This window comes from Acartia tonsa, chromosome 13 (genome assembly GCF_053477335.1).
Source record: "Acartia tonsa isolate MP-2025a chromosome 13, ASM5347733v1, whole genome shotgun sequence".
NCBI lineage: Eukaryota > Metazoa > Arthropoda > Copepoda > Calanoida > Acartiidae > Acartia > Acartia tonsa.
This window is the reverse complement of record NC_137272.1, coordinates 26,605,138-26,630,005: the sequence shown is the minus strand read 5'-3', so window position 1 is coordinate 26,630,005 and position 24,868 is coordinate 26,605,138. Positions and strand designations below refer to the sequence as shown.

Sequence of the window (24,868 nt, the reverse complement as noted above, 5' to 3'; positions counted from 1 at the left end):
CCGAATTAGCGGGAAGTTCTCGAGATCTGTTGGCGAACATACAAACCCCCAATACCAGGAACCATCAAGTTTCAACAGCAGGTTTGAATATAGATTTATTGATGAAATTATTTCAAAGTCCTGAAATTACAAAATCAATTAGTTCATAATTCCAGTTATTTATAACCACGTAATCTTAATTGCTTTTTAAAATCATTTTTCTCTACGGTTAAGAATCTTTGGCTTTAAAGGAAAATTATTTAGTTTAATAAATCATTGTTAAATGCAAAAATAAAAGCACATAAAAAATTACTAAAACATATATTAATCATAATTAAGTTTCATGCTTAGCTGGCTAAAGCCTTTTTAAAACTACATATAATCGTCCTATACACCATTCTTCTTAATAAAATTAACAAATTCTATGGTTTCAAATCCCTGGTATACTAGGGTTGTTCACGCACTATGAGACCAATGATAGGCCCAATTTTGTTCTCCGAAATCTTCACACACTCATATCTCATTCAAAAGTGAAAAATGTGGGCGCATCAAAATATATAAACAATCCATGCCGCGTCACTTTATGAAAGGAAAGTCAAAAAAGACGACATTTGCGCTTACTTCTAGGATAATGATAAGGAATTAATTTCGAACTTGATAAACACCAAGCTTCCTCGAAAAGAGGTTAAGACATCACTATTAAATTCTCATTGACCAGAACGATAATACCCATTATTCTACTTTTTGCATCATAAATGTATTTTTTATATTCATGTTGCTATTTAAATAACATTGATGTATTTGATTTGTATTCATAAAACAGAAAAACTTAAGTTTATAATATAGTAAACGTAAGAAAACTTAGTTTTATAATAAATTGATTCGTGCAACACTCCCTGTAATGCGGTCAGATATTGAACTAATCATTTTAACCCTTTCAGGACGAAAATTTGAAATGAAAAATATTAGGATTTTAATCTTTAAAAAATTATATAAAAATGAAGCAAAACGTTAAATCGTGTATTGTTACATTGTTATATAAAACATATTACCTACTGAATAAATCAGTTCACAGATATTATAACACGTTAAAGTTGTAGAAATCTTTACGTGTAACAGAGAGAGAGAGAGAGAGAGAGAGAACGGAGAGAGGGAGAGAGAGAAAGAAGGAGAGAGAGAGGGGGGTCGAGAAAGAGAACGGGGGGAGAGAGAGACACAGAGAGAGAGAAAGAGAGAGAACGGGGAGAGGGAGAGAAAATATTTAGATTTTACCAAAAAGACAAGATATTTTATTTTACATACTAACGTCATGGTGATAGGGCAACTATGTAAAGCAATGGTAAAAAATTAAGATTTTTACTTTGACTTCATTGCAGGACATAACAATTTCAAGAATTTTATTGTTTAGTTTGAATTCAATAGGACAATTCTAATATGCCTAAATTAACAATCAGAACGAGGAATGAGAAACTGTCCCAATTTTGTATATCTTTTGCGGAACAAGTTCCAATTACGTCATATTTTTCTTTCCTGAAAAAGGGAGGGGGGGGAAGAAAATCTCTTCAAAAGAGATGGGGAAAACCCCCTTTTCTCCCATCTCTTTTTTCTTCCCCCCTTCCCTTTTTTTTCTTTCCCCCTTCTCTTTTTCGGGAAAGAAAAATATGACGTAATTGGAACTTGTTCCGCAAAAGATATACAAAATTGGGACAGTTTCTCATTCCTCAATCAGAACTATATGTTAGAGACGTACGGATGGACAGACAAACCCCCACTGTAAAAAATTTTTGCTCTTAATAAGAAATAGATCATTAACAACATTATACAACCCTTTTACCCAATTTCCTTCCCTCTTACTGGATGAATGAACTGAACAATAGTTGAGGCCCATACTGGCAAGCTATGTAGGGAATATTTACAGAACTTTTCAGCCATTGAATAGCAAATGAGAAAATCACATTTGCCTCTAATCATAGCCAACAGACGAACGGAAAGACATTTTGAATTATAGATAATCTTCGCTACTAAATGAAAATGAATTTTGCAAATGTGTCATTATAATCTTAATTAAAAATTTAAGCCATCTAATTTTCATAGCATATGAAAAAACAAATATTTTAGCTATTAAAATATTATGTCTCGATCCAAGAGACTAATGGACCATGTGAATTATAGAGTAAGAAGGATAGTTTCAATTCCAAAATTTCGTTTGCTCAGGGAAGGAGGGAACATTTGACTGTAAATAACACTGTAAACCAAAGTTTAGTAACCACTTTGACTAAAAAACTTTATCTGTGTTTCGTCACTTCTAACAAGAAGTGTCCAAACTTTCAATCAACAGAAGGCTTACCTTTATTTATCATCATGGGGGATGTAAAATAAATATAGTACATTATCTCCTAAGATCCCTGAGTTTAAAAATCATCAACAAGGATGATAATATCCACATGTAGCAACGTTCCTAATTGTAAAAGTAAAGACACAAAAGCAAAAAGAAGGAAACGGAGCATAACCGACAGAATGACGAACAATGATCAGTGCAGTGGTCATACAAATCTTCACACAAAATATTAGCAGTCTTTGATATCAGAAAATAAAGTTGTGTTTATGCAGTACTGATTGATCGACGGTTAGGCGGTCAGAAGTGCATTGGTCTCAAAAAAAATCAATCTTCTATGTTAAATAGCAGAAGGGAAAATAAACATTTCCCCCACATTATTTTTATTTATTCCAAAGCACTATAGACAGAATAACGAAGAAGGTGAGGAATAAAACTTTTAGCAGATGAATAAGGATGACAACATCCATAACTATAGAAGCTCTTGAATTAAAAAAATAAAAGGCAAAGCAAATGAAAGCAAAAATGGTGCACAACAGACAGACATAGTAAGTAATGATGCTTAGTGGTATTTGAATATTTACACAACATTTAAAAGTTTATCTTTGATAAAAGCTGAAAAAAAAAATATTTTAGAGCTTTAACGATAGATCGACGGACAATTTTATTCATAGAGTAGAGGTGCATAGGTCAGCAAACTAATTGACCGGATTTTATACTATAATAATTGCATCAGCCTTCTACCTTTTCCCTACAGATATTTAATGTTCTCAATAGCATTACAGACCAGCGAACAACGTGAGCTGTAGGCTAGTATACAATGTGAGAGAGAAGAGTGTGGGAGTGAATCAGCTGATCCTAACACGGTTACCAGATATTTCAAAATTTGTAAGTGACTATTTTATATAAATTTAGGTAGATTTTTCCATAAATTTATACCCCAGGATCCGGATCCGGATCCTTGGACTCAAAAAAATGCGGATCCTTGCGGATCCGGATCCGCAACACTGTTCAAATGACGTCATTTTTTATTAGCACTATAAGCTGCTTCATGAGCAAAGTGTTTTATCTTTACACCTAGATTTGTATCTATCTAAATATCTTTCCCCCTCCCAAGTTCAAAAAAAGTTATAAACCTTCCCAGGACATGGGAAGCTATATTGTAATTTAAAACATATCGGTTTAACGGTTAGCAAGATCCTTTGTATAGACAGACAAACAAAAAGACAGACATCCTGTCACTTTAAAGGTTTGTATATCTATCTATTTCCATGTTACAGAGACAGGGATGAATGGTTTTCCAAGGAGCGAGAATGGGTGGCGGCTTATTCGACCAATATCAAGTAAGATAAATATTTTATATTTTTCCTAACACATTATTAAGCTAGGTAGGGAGGGAACATTGTTCTGTTTATTGATTTAGTCCCCAAAGTTTTATAAAAAGCGTTTTCTTTTTCCTTTGAGAATTTGATAGGTTAGTTCATTTAGTTGAGTGTCTAAACTTTTCAACCACTAATTATAATCTACAAAAGGGTTATTTTTGAGTATCAACATATAGGATGTGTATAAATTTATCAGTTATCAGCCATTGTCTTATCCCTTTAAATACCTGGTAATAATCAGCACATCTACTCTATAAATAAGGAATGTCCGTACGTTATATCGTTTATAACTACGCCTGAAAAAATATTACAGATGTTTATTTTATTCTCTCCCTTTTTATCTAATTTTTACCCAATCATTATAATCTCCCTTCTATAATCTTTTCTTGCAAGCCTCCTTAGTGTCATGGACAGGCCCCAAAATTGCCCTTCTTCTTTTGCTGTTTGTGCTTTGTAAACCCTTCTCTATTGCCCTTTAGTAACGAAGTTACTCTTTAAATAAGTCAGTTCCATTGTCTTTTCGTCCGTCCGACTTATAGTAGAAAACAAGGATTGGAGATGCGATCCTCAATTTTCAAATTCTTTGAACGTACATATGAGACTTTTACAGAAATGCTTCGCATCCACAACTATCTATCTATGCTTGATATAAAGTCAACACTTTATAGAGCATATTATGAATATTTGATTGACGCGTGCCCTGCAATTATCTAGTAGCACTCAGGGGCAAGACACAATTACTTTAGCTAGGCCCAAGGCATTATTTGTATCAATTTATGCATTCATAGGCCTATCTTTACCTATATGACACCATATATGGGTAACGCTAGCCTATTCATGGTAATCTGTATGTGATTTGCTAATAGTATATGTTTATTAAAGATATTATGTTTATAGTTAATGTAATCATATAAACAACCAGTACAAATATGTATGCCTACAACCATGCCTGATTTACGTCACATATTAACACACAGACATTTAATTGCACAGACAAACACTAAAATCCTGGTCCAGAGCTAATGTTATAGCATGTACCTCTTGAATTTATTCAGTTATTTATTAACTCCCCTACCATCAACTTCTCTTTCTGGCTTAAAAGGTAATGACTTAGTTGTTTGGCATGCATTGTAGTTTAAATTTAGGCCCCTTGGTACTTAGCATGAATTGAGCTCAGGCCTTATGTTAGAACTCTAACACTTAGCACAATTCACTGCTTGGGACTTAGGGCACATTTCTGTCCTGCTCTACTTATAATTTTAACACTTATCCTGTAAATATTTTCATACTTAACTTATGCACTTGTAATATAAATACACTTTATAAAAACATTTTCCTTCCTTAATACTTAATATACTTATATAATTCTGATCGAATATCAAAACCAACCATTTATTCTTAGGTTAAAGCAACATAATACTTCGCGTGGGTCTTTTGTTGAGCTTCCACCAGCTCAACCAAATTCGTATTATACTTGTGGGAATAGAGGGTTAAGCATTCTAAACAAGCGAACCGACGATGAGAATGTCTATGTGTATTGCATTAAAATTAGGTTTTAGTAGTACTCATAGAAGAGCGGTCTCCATACCTAAATATGGACAAACGCCCCATTCGCACACACAATGGTGCAACTTACCGGTTGTATCTTGGAAAAATTTTACTTCATAAATTTTTTTTCTTTTTTTCCTTACCGTACCCGAACCGCCTAAGGCAGGTATTTTTACCAAAATCGAATAATTGTAGTTATGGCAAAATCGGATTTTCCAAAACCTGTGAAACTATTTGAGAGCAAGGTTAGGACTATGAGGCGTTTGAAGAGATAGGGACTGAAAGGCACGACACAAATGCAATTGAGAGCCTCGTGTACGAGCAGTTGCACTAGCTGACACTCTAGAGGCCCTAGAGAATGCTAGCATATTTGTGGCCATTGGTCGCCGCCCTATAAGGACACTCGCACTGGTTGACACTCTAGAGGCCCTAGAGAATACCAGCACACCGGCACCTCCATGTCCGCCTCTCTTTAGTAAAACACTTGAGTTGGAATAATCTATGATTGAGCTATGTGCAAAATTTTGATTTCTGGACTTAGTCAGAATTTTGAAATTTAGGAGTTGTGCTAGGTGGCGAAGTATATATTTAAATCTTCGGACTTAGTATGATTTTTACTTATTCGAAAGTTCTCTAAGTGTTGAAATACTTGAATCTTTGATACTTAAACCAGAACTTATTAAGAATCAAGCATGGAGTAATTTTTCATTTATAAGCTATCAAAATACTATTTGTAAAAGGACCATTTTGAACTGTCTTGTTAAATGAAAACTTAGGAGCAAATCTTATAGAACACGGGAAACGCTGTTAGTTGGGATACATATTGTCTTTGGAGCCATGTTTCTGAAACAATATGCCGAAAGCAGTTAGTACTCTTGAGTCGTAGTAAAGGGCCAAAAGATTATTACAAACTTGTAGCATTTATACTCAAGTTAAACTGTACTAATACTTTGGTGCCGTTAGAACCGATTTTCTGAGATTTGCACTTACTTATACATGCCTAGGACTTATATTCCTAATGTAATTCTGATTTATATGCGGATGTATCAAAATAACTATTTCCTCCAAAAATTTTGAGTCAAAACAAAATATCTCAAAATCTCAAAGATATTCTCAACATCGATCGGTTGGAATGATATAAGTATAAACAAATTACTGTATGCAATCAGCAATAATTCCAGAGATTTCCTGATGCTCTGAGCAAAATACTCCACTTTTGGACTTAGCACCGTTCTATTTCTTTTGTTACAGAGAGAATTTCGAATCTCTGGACTTATAGTAATTTTTATGAAATTGGAAACTTGGTTGGAAATTTACCAAAATTCGGACTTGTAATAATTGCAATTTTTCCAACTAGATTAACAAATTTCATTTTCCACACTTAAGAGAAAATTTTGTTTTAGAGTGTTTCTGTCTTAGCCAAAATATTCCAAATTATGGACTTAGAGAGATTCTATTTCTTTTGGTGAAGGATAATTCTAACACTCTAATACTTTATGATTTTAAAATCCTTAACTTAGCGAGATTTGCACTTAGTCAAAATACTCCAATAGTGGACTTAGAGTGATTCTATTTCTTTTGACTTAAGGACAATCTCTAAAGTAGCTTTGTGAATGGACTGTTAGGAAATTTCATCTCAGACAAAATATTCCACGTCTGGACTTAGAGTGATTCTATTTCTTTTGTCCTAAGATAAATTTGTTAATTTTTGTACTTAGCATAATTCCATTGAAAAGTTTTGGACTTGGTCAAAATTTGTTAATTTTTGTACTTAGCATAATTCCATTGAAAAGTTTTGGACTTGGTCAAAATTTATTAATTTTTGTACTTAGCATAATTCCATTGAAAAGTTTTTGGACTTGGTCGAAATTTATTAATTTTTGTACTTAGCATAATTTCATTGAAAAGTTTTTGGACGTAGTCAAAATTCACTAATTTTGTACTTAGCATATTTTCATTAAAAATTTCTTTTGGACTTAGTCAAAATTTACTAATTTGGTACTTGGTATAATTCTCATTGAAAAAGAATTTTTTTTCTTGGTCAAAACTTATTAATTTTGCACCTAAGATATTTCCATAAATTTTCCCCTTAGCCAAAATTTATTGATTTTGTACTTAGAATAATCTCATTAGAAACTTTTTGAACTTAGTCAAAATTTTCCAACTTTGGACTTAGAGTAATTCTATTTTATTTTGACTTAGAAAGTTTTTAACTCAATCTTAAATTATAAAATTTTTTATATGCTCCCTACAAACACACACATAAATGCAATAAACAGTTCACTCAACAATAAGTAGGACATGAAAACTAAATTTTTACTTACTTTGTTAATGCTAACATTTCTATTTCATGTACCACCAGAATTCAGCAGTGAAAGTGAAGACAAGTTAATTACTAGTGATAGTGACCATTAGTGATATAAAAGTATAGTCAACAATATAGGCCCTATATGTACTGAATAGCACACTTTAAGAGACAAAGTTCTATAAACCAAACGCAGCAGGAGGTTGCAGCAGCCTACCTTGGGAGAGTAGGACGTCTCTAAAAGAAGTAGCAGAAGTACTACGGAAAAGTACCCTACTGTCTTTAAATATCCGGAATCATAAAAAAATTTTTTTTTTACATATCGAGAAACGTATGTTTACTTAGGCTTACTAGCACATAGACTATAACCAAGTAACATAAAAGTGTGTCTACATATAGCCCAGAGTTTTTATAACCTAACAGATTACCTTTAGATAAATTAGAAAGAAGTGCACTAAAACCAATTAGATTAGTTTTCAAAAGTATAAGTATCGTTTAATTCAAAGTTGATAGGCTCCTTTGAAGTTTGATTGACAACCTCCACATTATAGGTTGGCCACCTAGTGTAGGATCTCACACTTCCTCAGAGTAAACTTGCACTTGAATATTGTATTACTACTAATTATAATTAGATTACATCCGGTTAGATAATTTTGAAAACAATCTCTACATATATAAATATAGGTATATCTAAATTGTATATCTTACTACAGTTATAAGAATTGAAGTCATAAGTGAAGCCCCAATATTGCGCAAATTACTTTATAGGATTGGAAGGAAAACCCTAATACAACTATAAGTAAGAGGTGGCGAGATCTTTGACATTCAGGCAAAATTGTTGCAATATTATTAGAATATAGACGATCCTTTGGGAGTGAACCTTAGTAAGTTATATTCATAATAGCCTTACAGGAATAAGTAGATCGTAGGCTATAAACACATATCCTTAGAGTGAAGTAAGAATTCAACAAGGATTATAAATTGCTGTTTCTTTTCTCGACAACCATAATTTGCTAGGAAAGTCGACTCCTGGGCAAACTAAAGTTAATTTGTGATAGTATATAAGCATACCCAAATTGACTCCGCTGCAAACATTACTTAACTTGATAGCCAATTTGAATAGCTAACTAGCTCAAATTGACTCCATAAACAAGCCTATATAAAAGTTAAGTAGGAGTGTTTCTACAGTTGAGCTTAATTAAGGATAAAGGTGCATTAGCGCACATTTTAGAATATCAATCAAAAGCTCACACGCACGTATATACGACGTAGAAACGACTATAGGTGAAGCAGATACCACACCCATCTATAGCTAAACACATTTTAAAGCAAAGAATTGTTAGTTTAAACAGATTCTTGACTGTTTTAAACTATACCCATTATTTGTACACCTCTCGAACTTTCGCTATTTTTATCTTAAAAATAGTACAACATCTCACAGGCATTCAAAGAACTTACAATTAGTTCTAAGACTTTACAACTATTATCATGTCATCCTCCCGCATGCAAGGCCAGAAAGATGATGAAGCTGATAAGGAAACCACTCCTTGTCGGGGACGCTCGACAACACCTGGTGTAAAAACCCCTTCAGCTAATACAGACACTAGAGACTCTGATGCTTATGAGGAAATACAAATATCCAATCTAGAAGAACCAGAACAAATTGGTGAGAGGAATATGAGCCCTGAATTGAATGCGATATCTCTGGCCTCACTATCAACTCAAGCTAACTTACCAGACTCGTGGAAAACTGTTTCCCGTAGGCGGACAAAAGTAGCAGAGCCAGCAGAAGAACTTTTACTCTCACAGAAACTGAACACAATACAACTTGGTAGACCTAACACGAGTGGTTCACTTGAAGTTGGAAGGAATCTCTGCACAAACTGTACAAAGAGTGTAGAACACAAGAGAACCCACAACACCAACACTTCGAAATCTAAAGAGAGAAGAGCTAACTACAGAGACAGACAAATTGCCAAAATAGAGGCCATCTCAAATTATCATAGAAGAAAATCCACCGTTAGAGAAATGGCTACAAAATCACCCAATCCCAAACCTTATCACAGGGATAACAGGGACAGGCAATTTCAAAGGAATACCAAGCGGGATTATCAGGCTTCTTATAGATTATCACCTGGACGCTACTGTGTAGCATGTGGACAATATTCTCACAACATATCTGATGGATGTAGATTATTATGTGACGATACAGGAAGGTTATACCCAACTGTATTGACGTCAGCTTTCTGCACAAACTGTTATAAGACATATGGTAAAGAGTTATACCATTCTCGACACCTATGTCCTGGAAGGCCAGCCATGATGGAATTGTACCATAGTGGTAAGGTGAAACCTAGTGGTGTCTTCAGGCAAACATATGAAGACTGGGCTAAAGCCAATGCTAAGGAATCATCTAAAGATTGTAACCTCAGTGGAATCAAAGCTGCCATAGCGGAAATAATTCCCAATGAGTCTAACGATCAAGTAGGAGATAACATTACACCAGCAAAGGAGGAAGAAAGAAAATTGTACCTTCATTGCTCTGGTTGTATGCCAGAAGAAATAGATTGTAAATATGACTATGATGTACGCATGACAGCCTTACTTGACTCAGCAACAGATAAAAACCTCATATCAGCCAGATACTATAGCAAGTTATTTGGCATAGTAATGGACGATGATAAAAATCAGCTGGAAGAAAGTCATGAGCTACCAGTCACATGTGCAGATCACAAGATCCCCGAACCCAGAGAAGTAACTCTTATGATTCGTCCCACATCATTTTCAAGCCGTCATTACCCAATTCTCTTTTCAATTGTAGCTGAAGACCATGAGGATGTCGCACCTATGATAATTGGACTGAATGGTATTAGAAGCCTACAGCTAACATGGACTCCTGTCACAGATAAGCACCGGTTAGTGCCGTGTTTGTATTCTACTCTTCACCCTGAAGGACCATTGAGCAGTATCTTCTGTTCTGAACTTGAGCTCCAGCTCTGTACAGGAATAGTTAAACAGATCAAAGCTAAAGAAACCCAAGTGATAGTAATGAATATCAACCACTTTTTCAACCTAGCACCTGGAACACAAGTGATCCTCAGCGACGATCATATTTCAAACAAAAACGCAGGAATTAAGATCTTACCTGGACAAACACAACTCATTATCAATGATGACGGACAACTCAGTGGCAGAGCTCTAATAATCAACAACTCCAATCACACTATCACCAACACAGTTATCACTGGTTACATAGAGTCCAGCGACCAATCTATTGTCAGAGAGGTAGTCGTTGATTTTGACTTCTCAGGATCATTCATATATGGACTACCTATGCTACCAGAAATAGACGAATCTGACGACGAATTGGATCAACTTGCCATAGCCCGAAACACACCAGCTATTAATTAGATCACTCTAGTTACTAGTAACCAACCCAATAATACTCTTATACCAATCTGAAACACAAAATCAATAATCACATTGATTAACTTATCAAGCTGATAGATACACTTCAAATCATACAGCTATCGAACAGGGCACTCACATATTATGAGTGATTTTAATCTGATTATCATCCTAATGCTAATAACATTTCTAGTCTCATCTATTCCTGAATACAGTAAATTCATTGAAAACATAGATGATGTTGTAGAGTTTGGGTTAAGGTGTATGGTCAAGATTGAAAACCTCACACACTAATATTTCAAATCAATATACAAAAAAAAAAAACTTGAATAGTAATATAGCTAATGTTTTATGGCATAGTTCTAGAATCTTCACACATTCACAAACAGACAGACAAGTCTTGGACAATCAACAGTGCCAAAATAACACTGGGACTTTGTCTAAAGACTATTATTACTTGTGAAGCAAATCTTACACTAAAATTCAAACTAAGACAGACAAGACAAAATGTATAAAAAAAAAAATTTTATTATATATAGGACATGACCTAGATAGTACACTCCTCCACCCCAGGAGCCAGTATACTTAGGGAATATCATTAAATTGATTGAACTATCTAAGACCGAAATCTGAATCGTTGAGCATACATTTTTAAATATTCTAAGAAATACGCACATAAAAGAGAGAAAACTAGTTTAAGAAAATTTCACTTGCTTAGAAAAGTTGCAATTTTTCCTTGGTTCTGAGTTTACACGCCTATCACAGTATAAATTGAAAGCGAACATAGGAGTTTTCAAGAGATATCTGGACTTACAGATCACACTGAAATAAGACTTTTTATGAGCATATTCACAACAGTAGGCGTAAACGAACCAATAGCATATTCGATCTCACTCATATTCTCAGGTTAAATAAAGCTTTTGTCTCACTACTAGCACAAGGGTGAAACTTAGAGGACATTAACAGAGTTTTGGCAGCCGGACCAATTTTAGTAGTTTAATTAGCATATTGACATGTAAAATAACCTGTCAAATGAAGCTGGCACCACTTCTAGCTTTTATGCAATAGTCTTATTATAAATTGCATTGCCAGAACTCACAAACCACTTTTATCACCTGATCTAATTCTTACATGATCATACAATACTATATCGTTCCTGGTGATAAAATACCACACTTATCGTTGCATTTGCAAGCTAAGGAAAATAGTATTGGACCACCCGAACTTAAGATTTTTGTTAGCCTAAAAACCCTATGAATTATAAGCCTTAAGTAACCTTGTGGTTAACATTAGGTCTAAGAAAATATTCCGGATACTTAACCTATCAGCCTATAATAATGCCTGAAATATACGCCCAAAACCGTATTGCGACAAAAGCATATCTAATTTGTACATAATAGTGATAAAGCCAAAACTATTGATTAAAATCTGTACGAACAAAACTATACTTTTCATGCTTTTATTATGAGAGCACAGCAACAGTATATATTGTGATACACAATCTCACCCATCAATGATTTTATTTAAAGATCTAGTAATTAGTCAAAATCCATTGCCTACCCTCAAAGAAAATTTCAGTCAAAACAAAATTAAGTTTTTCTTGCATATTGTACTCAGACGTCTTTAAAACTTTAAAACTTCATGCGAAAATTCATTCAGAACTATAATATAACCCAAATACCAATGCATCTTGTCAACAAATGAATAACAGGTATATTACATTTCTAACCAAAGTAAGTTTGAACGGTTATAACAACAAACACAACTAATAATAATGCCATAAAATATTTAAGTTATAAACCATATGAGCTAAATTATAGCTCATACTATAAGAAGAGAACACTTTTGCTCTTCTTTCTTTAAGCGACATTATATGCTGTATGCAATTTCTGATAAACAGGGGCATTTAAAAGTTTAATAATAAAATTCCCCTAGATCTACTTTAAGAGATACCAAAACATATCAAAACATGCCTTAGTTGCTAATTAAATATACAATTACAACTAAAAAACATAAAAACATAAGCTAAACTTACTGAAGGCTCGTGGAATTAATTATAGCAATACTTTCCACATAAGACCAGTCCTAACATCACACATACCCTCTCACAGTATTAATAAATTGCAAGTTTTCAAAATAAACATGGTTGAAAGGAGATCTGATATAAATACAGACAAGTTAAATACCCTTTCAAAATCAAAGAATTTCAAACCAATTGACTAATATTTTGACACTTTCATAGAGGATACAAAACAGTAATTATAAAGTCTTACAATAAACTCATGGACTAAAAGATAATTAACTAAACGATCATTTCCGCTTATAATTCCGGCTAAAGCAAAATCTGCGACCAAAATATGTGCACAGTCATCTCCTTATGCACAAATAAGCAGCGGAAAGATTACCATTATAACAAAATGCAAATTTAATTAATACAAAACCTATAATTCTGGACACGTACAGAACTCATATCTATCAAAACATTGAACATAAATTATAAATATCAAAAATCAAGAGATATAAGTTTATTCCAATAACACTTACTTACATTTCCATTTACCCTGTAAACTCGGGAACAATATAATAGTATGTTATTCTAATCTGATAACAAAGATATCATAATTTATGTAGAATTTTCCCACTCAAGGTTATATATCCAGTGGTAGAAAAAAATTTACGTCTTCTCTATTGACAGGGGGAGACCAACCATATACAATACACGTCGACTAAATAAGTCGATCCCTTCAAAAATATTTATACACAAAAATATATAAAAGGAAAATTGTATATGTATAAGTTTTGAATCTGTATAGCCTAAACAGAGTCAAACGAGTAATACAAACTGTACAAATATACGCATGGTACTACATAACCAATATATACAGAACTGAGTTAAAATACCCAATATGAACCATGTAAATTACACAGACATAACAATATTATTAGACAACCTATATATATATGCCTTGAACTGAGATGAACTTGATTAGTTATTAAAGCCTATAACCAATCTACATACAAAAAAAATATGTCAAAACTTTAATTATAGTTAGAAACCGGAAACGCCCACTCAGGATCTAGCAGTAGCGAAAGTGGGATAATAAATAGATTTTGGAAAAATAAGTTAGTTTATCATAGAACTCCAAGCAGTGAAGACCTTATCTATTAGTGTAAGTGTATCAGTCAGAAAAGTAACTTTTGATTGTGGATATAAGCATTTATTAAATAAACTTAACTGTTTAACAATGTATCCTAAGATAATATTAATAATACTAAGTATGTACTACTATAGTACAACAGCAAACACAATGACAGACTTGATACCCACTCACTATCAAAGTGGAGAGTATATAGGCTACACAGCTGTAGCAATTCAATCCATTCAAGTTGATATATCTGTAGGCAATACAGCGCCTGAAATAGCAATCTATGATGGCCTGAAGACTCAATTAGACATTAGCTACGATGGACGCACATTCACTTCAGCACAAACTAAACTTATAGGCAAGTTATATACCAAAAAGATTAAGGACTTGCTTATTGAAGTAATAAAACTTATCCGCAAAATCAAGGAAGCTATTGAAACAGTAACTCCCTTAATAAGTTCTAACCGCATTGAAGTGACTAATAACGTAAATAAACTTTCTTATAAGCTAGATCATGATAAGTTTGATTTTACACAGTTATTACTTGCGGAGATAGTACCACAAATCGTAAGTGGTATAACTCTTCATGCCAAAGCAGCTAACTTTGTGCAAACAGCAGAATACTCTTATGTTGATAGCCTGAGCAACTTAGCCATCACGAACTTAGAAGAGCTTAAAGCAGACTTAAATTTCAGACTTACTCTAATTCAAGATCTTGCAAAGACGGATATCACAGACTCTATTAAAACTTTTGTAAGGCAAGAGCTTAACTTGGACTATACTCATAATCTTGGACTGGAAGTCCAAAGCCGTTTAAGTGGTGGTACAACATCATTCACCACTATACTATCCATGGAATTAAGTTCTGAGCCAATAAAAATCTACAGATACGCACCAATTCCTTTTGATGAATGCTACATCGATTCCATTTATTATTTGGATAAAACCAAAAGAGTATACAGACAATCTTACTATAACGCTTATCTACCGGTTGAAGCTGACCAGTGCCTTAAGGGACTACTTAGCGTTAATGAAACATTGATAACCAAGCACTGCCCTTTGGCAAAACAGACTTATCCCTACGCTTATGTGCAAGATGGAATTGTCTTTACTAGCTTGAGTGAGAATACTAATCGCAGTTTAGAGAATGCATCAATAACTATTACATCCACTCCTTTTATTATAACAGGAGGATCATATAATCTCACATTGGAAGATACGATCACACAATTCGCACTAGGCTATGACCGACAGACCACGGCACGAACTTTACCATTTGCATCGGAATCACTGTGCCCACCTAAACCTAAAGAACCATTGACCATTAGAACTATCTTCGCTCATATAGAAGAAATAGCCATATACGTGTCGATAACAATTATCATGGTTATAATATTAGACAGGATCACTACATTCCTAGTCAGACTCTTGAAAAGAATATTAAGAGTATTTCAGAGGAGTTTGCGTATACGCGGTAGAACGCTTATCCCTCAACGACCAGATGCACATCATCATAACCTAACGGTAATCTACGGCAGGAGAGGTCACCCCGCCGCAACTACCGCTAGTTATCGACCTAGAAACTCAAACAGAATAGTCAGATAAACATACAAGTTAACATGATTCCTATGACTTGATTTCTAATGTATCCAGATAGAAAGACTTACGGACATTCCCAATGATATAAAAGACTTTGCCAAACGGAAAATATAATACTCTCGTACTTACCTATACAATATTATACTTATACTCTTGTACGCTCTTATAAAATTCTCTACGTTATTATTGTAGGATTTACCCTAAAAGGTAGTGATAGAAACGGTAAGAAAATAAATCGCATATATAATAACTATGATACCAAAAGAACATAGCAGGTAATGTTATTACTTATTTAGTCGTTATAAAATAAGCAAATTTTAAAATTAGGCTAAAACGCTTCATAAAGGTAACAATTTTATCTAATTATTATCATTACTAACGTGACAAACGAACAAGTAACGCTTATAGAGTAGTTACGTAAATAGGAATTTTTACACAACATATGTTAAACCAGTAATTAACAAGTATGTATGTTACTTAAAAATCTCTATATTTATTTTAACAAAAGTAGATAATCTTTAGAAAAAGGTATAAAAATTTGACAAATACTTCTCTTTGGTGAAAATTATAAAGTTAAGACAATTTCTAAAAACAGAATATAAACTCCCATTTAACAAATCTTTGGAAACAAAATTGTGATAATAAGAAAGATTTCTGACAAGTTTTAACAAATTTAGTTAATATTTTTTTTTTGGACTTAAGCTGTATACTGGCACATAAGAAAAATTCCGAGATCATTAAAAATAATTGAGCAATAAATGCAAAAACTTATATATATATATAGGCACATAGCCTATCAATGTCTCTACTCGAATCAGGAAAATTCTATTTGGTGTAAATAAAATTTAGGTTTAGCTTTAATGACAGGCCTAAGAAAGTTTTACCCCGAAACTTAAGTTTTACGGCTGTTGTAGTAAGAATTAAAAGGATGTAAAGTTCTATAGTTTTGAAGGGAAATGATATTTACTCTAAACCTTAATAATTTAAACAATTCTTCCTTAATGAAATTACCCGATCAATGATACTACTTTAATTGCTCAAATATTAAAAAAAAATTTACAAACAGTCTTTACATATCTCTCTTAAAAGTACTTGAATAAGCGTATTTAAATAACTTTGTCTAAAGTCAGTCTTTCAGTCTACTTAGATATTGGTTACAAAAAAAAAATATATGCTATTTACAAGTCCTCTCTATATCACAGCACAATTAAAATTCACGATTAATGCACAGGGATGGATATAAATGAAAGATCAGAGAAAAGGTACTGAGGCGCAAGTTCGACTAAATATCTATATACATAACCCTTAAAAGCTAACAAGAATGAATAAATTGTGATATAAGGCTGAAGTTAAAGTTGTTAATATATTATTGAGAAAAGAAATTTAGTTCATTTATGAAGAAAGTAATTGAGACTACACGAAGTTTTAAATTAGGGGAAAAGAAAATACAACCTTATACCATTATTTCCTTACATACTAAGTTCCTTACAAGCTAACATGTAAAAATATAACAAAATAACAACGGTGTAAATTATTTGGTCTTGTACAGTATGAAAGTCATAACGTCTAATATTTTACTAAATAGTAATCACTATTTGACTAGTTACATAGATTAAGAATTTTGTCACACATGTCTGAACAGTTTTTGTCTAATAAAATTACAATGTCTATGACCAAGCTAACATTCGCCACTTCAACGCGTACGTTTAGGGCCGGCAGAACCCCGTCGCCGAGGGACACCCTCAGCATCGGACTCCTTCCTGCTATTATCCGACGAACGCACAACTGAAGTCAGGCTAGCCGTCTCGGAGGCAGTCTCTGGCGGAAGAGATGGGGTGGGGGTCTCAACTGTAAGACACAGCCGTTCTAAACCTCCAACAATTCTCTCCGGCAATGGGAACCGAATCTCACTACCCATAGAACCGAACTGGCTGGATGGTATATCGATCTCGAAAACGTCCACCAGAGGAATTGTACTTTCCGCTTCCTAAAATAGGGAAGTAAATATTAGTTAAAACAGAAAATCTTAACAAATATCAGGGAGAAATATAATAATGTTTACCCATATAGATAATTGAGCAATCCTGATACTTTTAGGAAATTTTTTTTTAAACCCTCTAAAGTCATAATGCTAACCATTGGAAAGGGATAAACACTATAGTTAAAATAACTTATTGTATATAAGCATAGCTAAAGTCACCAAATCCTTTACCTTAAGTCACGTAATTTTGGCGAATAATAATATTAAACGAATTTAGCAAACTTACCGCTGAAAGGTCTGCTGCAGATGGGGAATCAATGCGACTAAGGCATAGAGATGAACTATAGCTGGATCCTTCTGCAGACCCTCCAGTACTGGGCGGGCTAAACCTTAGCATGTTTGTATAATGCTGCTCCAGGTTGATTGAATTGGTCGCCTAAAATATAATAGATTTTATTAGTTTAATCGCAACACCAACAAAGAATCTAGGAAAATCAGGAAATAAGAATGCCTAAAATCCTGTAAAGCTATATGATTAGGTAGCGATTCGACCCACTTTATAATAGAATTAAAATCTTAGAACGGTTCAAAAATGCTTATGCAACCATACATTTTAAGATAAATATTCTACCAATAAAAGAATTTTAGTTGCAAATACCTCTAGATACGTGTACAAATGTACAGCCTCTTTCTGAAAATTAATATAGAAAAACTAAAGCATGGATACTTACATGAAGACGCTCTGATTGATCAAAGATCAACGGACGGAAGCCAGGACTTCCCGACGGGGTGTCCAATCCCGCAGGCACATTACTTCCAGTAACTCGATCCTCAGTGGCAGACAGGCGGTGTACAGCAAACAGCCCAACTCTGGATCTCACTTCAGCTGGAGTTGATGGACTAGCAGAGGGAGCCTAAAACAAAAAGAAAACATTAAAGTCTTGATCTAACAATTAAAACCCCAATGAGAAATGTGCGGCACGAGCAAACTCTCAACCTTCCCAGAGGGAAATAATTTTAATTTGCTAATTAAGATTTTAGTAAATGTTAACTGGTATCTCAATTTAATTGCGGTAACCGAGCGGATTTCTCTGGTGACATAAAACGACGACAAACGGTGAGCGATATATATGGAAGAGCCGAAAGTCAACGTTGAGGAAGTGAGAATAGGACAGAACAACCCTGCAACATCATGATGCTTTATTAGACAAAACGGGTGGCTATACAAAAAAAAATATACAAAACAGAAAAGAAATATACAACAGAAGAAAAGCTCACCTGTGTATCTGACAGAATATCATCCATCACAGAGGACGCGGCTTCATACATGCCTGTATCCGACGGCTCCACAGTTGGCGACGTAACTCCAGATCTAGTCCTGTTGGTCCTGTTACCGCAGTGAAGAAGCTCAACGGTCCGGACGCCTATATCACGGAGGCGCGTACATACATCTCTTATCCAGCGAGCCAGCGACCTGTCTGAGGTGTTATCTAAACGAGTTAGAGTCTCAAGCCCTACAGCGCCGAAGAAGACCACTATGAGAGCACAAGAAAACAAGCCTAAACCCAACAACATGTTAATTAAGCCACCCATGTTGAGTGCGTCCAGACTCGTCTTCTGGTCTCTCCTCGACTCGGCAGACCCAGAATCACCTCCGGCAACATCGTCACCAATGTCACCGCAGGAGTTCTGCATCACCGAATTGAGGAGAGACCAGATGATTTGTATCGTTCTACTAAGCATCAGTGAGAGATGCTCGTTGCCAAACATCTCCCCTTGATCCCTTTCGGACTCTACAGTATCAAAAGTACTTGTACTCCCATAGTCATCAACGTCAGCAAGGCTTGGCATCCCAGACGCGTCGCTGTACACTGAACTCGAGTCGTCTAAGGAGGTTTCGAGAAGCGAGGAATTGGCAAGAGTGGCCGCAGCCGCTCTCATCGATTCCTCGAATCTTTCCTTAATATTCTGATGCGCGTCCAGGCTGTCCGGAATATACATTATGAGCGGATGTAAATTTAAAATAGAGGACTAGTGATTCTGAAAGGCAATATAGTAAAGTTAATTTAATGAAAAAGACTGTACACACGAATATTTTTTTTTTTCAGTATTTTAAGCAACTATGGTTGAGCTACCTAACCATTAAAACTTTGATTTATCATTTAAAAGTAAAATTATTTAAGTTAAAGAATATGTAATTAATCTTACATGATTCAACACTTAAAAATAGCTGTCGTTAAGCTATTCAAACATTAAAACTTTGATTTATTCATTTATAAGTAAAATTTATTTTAGTTAAAGAATATGTAATTAATCTTACATGATTCAACGCTTAAAAATAGCTATCGTTAAGCTATTCAAACATTAAAACTTTGTTTTATTAGATTCAATTAAGTTAAAGAATATGTAATTAATTTTACATGACTCAACGTTTAAAAATAGCTATCGCTGAGCTATCAAAAACATTTTCATTATGATGTATCAAGCAACTAAAACTTATGTACTAGCTAAATCTGAATATTTTAAATGACTTTTTAAAAGTACCTACGATAAAGCTAGCTAAATATAATTTTTGTAAGCGACCATTTTAAAATAAATATGGTTGAGTTACTTGTAACGTAAATAACCTATCAATTAGCGTCATTATAACTGAATTAAGTAAAACGAAAATCTTATTTTTAAAACCTATAGCACAATTGTTTTAAAAGATTTAAGTCAAGATTCAATAAATTTTGATTACAAAAAGGGACGCTGTAATCAAATGTTAAAACGAATAAAGTGATGGAACATATCTGTGTCAATATAAGTTTTGCTTACAATAAACAAATTTAACCTTTGCAGACAGAAAACGTAAACAAAACAAGGTACGTCAATTTACCTGATGATTCAGATATGTCCTATCAAAACTACAAATATTATATAAAACAAAACTGTCATAGATTGAAGATATACCCATATTGCTTCTAACCCACTTTCGATCAAAAATATAGTGATAAAGGCCTTATCGACGAAGAAAATAAGATTCTTGAGTCTTAAATAGAGGCTAACGAATGCAATAATGGGCATATCAACAATCTATAACATAAAAACATTCATATAAAACAAATGGGTTACTATATTTTATCACTTTTATATAAATTCTCTTGGAATTAGCGGTAAAATTAAACACTCGAACGCAAGCTCCGCTCGCAAAGACAATTATTGATAAAATGAGCATAATTACTGGGCCGCCAGCTTTTTATAACCTCGCTCAAATCCAACCCCTATCACTTTTGACCGCCCAAACATAAACAAAGGGTTGACAACTTATTGTTACGTAAAATTTAATTACAGACGTCGAACGATATATTTTGTAGATATTAAGTCTAAAAGGTATACTTGACAGCGATGTAATGTAAGACATTAGTCCTTAAAATGATTAAAATTTATTCGTGTTAAAAATAAAATAAATACAGCTAATGCCAACAATGGTATAAACCATATGTACATATACAAAATATACAAACAAGGGTTACCAACTATTGTTAGTAAAATCTTATACTTATACATATATACGAGTAATGTAACCAAAGAAATTAATATGATATGTAAATACTAATTGTACTTATAAATTTTTATATAAAATATTGTTTAAATTCAGGAAACAGTTATATTTAACAGAAATAGAGATAACTAATCAATCCATTATAGGTCTATCTGTAACGAAAAGAATTTCTAGAATATCCCAGGGATAAAATGATTAATATAAGATTATTAAAAGTTCTTTTGTTTAGATTACCATAGCCAGGATACCCCCAAGGAACCGGTTGGAGCACGCGCACTAACTCTTTTTAGGATCTACCATGGACCAGCCTGGAGATAACCTAGATGATCATGGAGTATTGGAGCCCTACCACCACCCTACCTTGGACGGATTGCGGTTGTGTTCCTGTCAACACCTTGACGCTATAGACGAGAACAACAACATTATCACCACACCAGAGTACGATGGATTCTCAGAGAACCTGTCCATCACCATCAGGAATTTCTTGTTAAATACAGCCCTGAATACCAGAGAAGATAGTAGAGTGGAGACCGATAGTGACATTAGCTCCAGCAGCACACTATCCCTCTCTACCAATGACCTCAACCAACTCTACTATGACCTGGAAAATCACTCAATCACCTTGGACGAGAATGGCAACGAGGTAGCACAAGTGGATGCCCTTGGCTACATATCTACCTCACCCCCAACCTCAGTCTGCACTTCGAAAGAGAGCATTTCACCACCTAGTTCATCATCAGAAGAAGCTGAACTATCCAGAACAACCAACGCAAAAACATTTATTGATGTGACAATGTTAGATAAAACTAAACCCCTCAAGAAAAGAATGTATTCTATTTGGGAGGTTTATCATCTTGTATACCCAGCTATGAAAATACGCAAAGCTTACTTTCTTAATGGAAAGCGTATTTAACTTAGCTTGGAATACATTTATAGTTTATTATATATATGCCTATATACTGGGACTACTAAACTTTTTCTTTTTCTCTTTTTTCTTTTTTAACAACTTACCCCCATTGGAGATGCGATCCTCAATTTTCAAATTCTTTGAACGTACATATGAGACTTTTACAGAAATGCTTCGCATCCACAACTATCTATCTATGCTTGATATAAAGTCAACACTTTATAGAGCATATTATGAATATTTGATTGACGCGTGCCCTGCAATTATCTAGTAGCACTCAGGGGCAAGACACAATTACTTTAGCTAGGCCCAAGGCATTATTTGTATCAATTTATGCATTCATAGGCCTATCTTTACCTTTATGACACCATATATGGGTAACGCTAGCCTATTCATGGTAATCTGTATGTGATTTGCTAATAGTATATGTTTATTAAAGATATTATGTTTATAGTTAATGTAATCATATAAACAACCAGTACAAATATGTATGCCTACAACCATGCCTGATTTACGTCACATATTAACACACAGACATTTAATTGCACAGACAAACACTAAAATCCTGGTCCAGAGCTAATGTTATAGCATGTACCTCTTGAATTTATTCAGTTATTTATTAACTCCCCTACCATCAACTTCTCTTTCTGGCTTAAAAGGTAATGACTTAGTTGTTTGGCATGCATTGTAGTTTAAATTTAGGCCCCTTGGTACTTAGCATGAATTGAGCTCAGGCCTTATGTTAGAACTCTAACACTTAGCACAATTCACTGCTTGGGACTTAGGGCACATTTCTGTCCTGCTCTACTTATAATTTTAACACTTATCCTGTAAATATTTTCATACTTAACTTATGCACTTGTAATATAAATACACTTTATAAAAACATTTTCCTTCCTTAATACTTAATATACTTATATAATTCTGATCGAATATCAAAACCAACCATTTATTCTTAGGTTAAAGCAACATAATACTTCGCGTGGGTCTTTTGTTGAGCTTCCACCAGCTCAACCAAATTCGTATTATACTTGTGGGAATAGAGGGTTAAGCATTCTAAACAAGCGAACCGACGATGAGAATGTCTATGTGTATTGCATTAAAATTAGGTTTTAGTAGTACTCATAGAAGAGCGGTCTCCATACCTAAATATGGACAAACGCCCCATTCGCACACACAGGATCATGGAAAGAAAACGTCTAAATTTCACGGTAGCTATTGTTAGGTTATTTTAGGTGAGGTTAGGTCAATGTTAGTGATTGTCACTCAGGGTTAGGTAATTAGTTCCGCAGGGTTAGCGCCCTCCCACAGAAGCTAGAAATAGGAGAAGAGCTACTGTGAAAATGCGACAAAACCGCTGCCTCGTTCCTCTCCATAATCCGAAAAAAATGTTATTGTGCTATTTAAAGAATTTGTACTGGTTAAATTTTAGTGACGATTCCCCTACCAAAAAATCTTAGTTATATATAAAATAACTATATAACTCAATTGGTCTGTTTGTCTACCGGTCATGATCAGGGGTCAATTTTACGCTACTTATGGATGTTTTCATCTATTTTCATGTCCTGTTCTAATAATGCAAAGTTAACAAAAATGCTATTGTTAAAAGAACTAAACCGTCATTAAGAAAAAATAAATTTGGAAATAAATATTTACATTTTGTACATTTTTATTCAAGTGTTATTGGTAAAAGTTTTAATTTGCAATTAATTTTTGGATTCAAAGCTTATCTACAATTAAGCTCTTATCAAACAAATTGTATAGGTATAACAGGAAGATTTTTTTGAGTGACTGCAGGGTTAGGCTAAGAAATAGGCCTCATCAAAAAGATTTTTGTAAAATCTTCCAATATTCAATTTTTAAAATCATTAAAATAATGTAAATCATAAGTCGTAAAAAAAAATTCTATAATTGGAACACAGTGATAGTGTCTGACTGATTATGACGTAACAAAAAAAAAATAGCCAATGAGAAGCCGCTATTGACCAATGGTAAAATTTATAGTGGCCTCTCATTGGCTAATTTTTTTTGTTACGTCATAATCAGTCAGACACTATTACTGTGTTCCTATTATTTTTAAATTATTGATAGTTTTCAAAAAATTGTCATGAATGTAATTACTCATGTTGTAAATTTTTATATTTTTAAAAGCGAAGCTTTTCTATAATTAGGGTAGGTCCGTCCGTACGTCCGTGACAGATAGCTTTTTTCGTTAATTTAGGCATGTTAGAATTGTCCTATCGATTTCAAACTTTGTATGATGATTCCTTTATTAGTTAGGTATAGTTTAGAAAGCGTAGCAACTCTAAAATCATTACCAGAATGTCCGTACGTCCATTTTAAACATGTTGATTTTTTACTTTTTTGATAACAAATTGTTATGTGATCTAATCATCCGATTGATATGATTTTTAGTATATATATTCCTGGGGCAACAAAGTATAATGTTATAAGCGAAGCAACTCTATAATCAAGTCCTAAAAATGTAAGTGTGTCCATAAACATTATCCTGTATCAAGCAGTATATTCTGATTATTCAGTTTTGACACTATACAAGTGTTAATGTCCATTTGTCCTACCGTTTCAGTGCTTCGCTTTTATGGATGTTGTCATCCTTGTTCATTTAAATTTTATATAGTACAAATCAAGGACAAAGTATCTATATTTTATATTACTATTATAACAAAATATCTATTTAAAGTATAATGTTATCTGTCTATCTGTCGGTCAATCC

General features: G+C 33.8%; 1 protein-coding gene across 3 annotated transcripts in view; it reads left to right on the top strand.

The window, feature by feature from the left end:
* LOC145334966 (sorting nexin-5-like) overlaps positions 1 to 24,868 on the top strand; it is an 84,947-nt gene that overhangs the window by 35,117 nt on the left and 24,962 nt on the right. For all 3 annotated transcript variants that reach the window (XM_080180608.1, XM_080180607.1, XM_080180609.1), the window contains one exon: positions 3,595 to 3,657. In XM_080180608.1, coding sequence (XP_080036734.1) covers positions 3,595 to 3,657 — 63 coding nt within the window. The remainder of the gene's footprint in view (positions 1 to 3,594; positions 3,658 to 24,868) is intronic.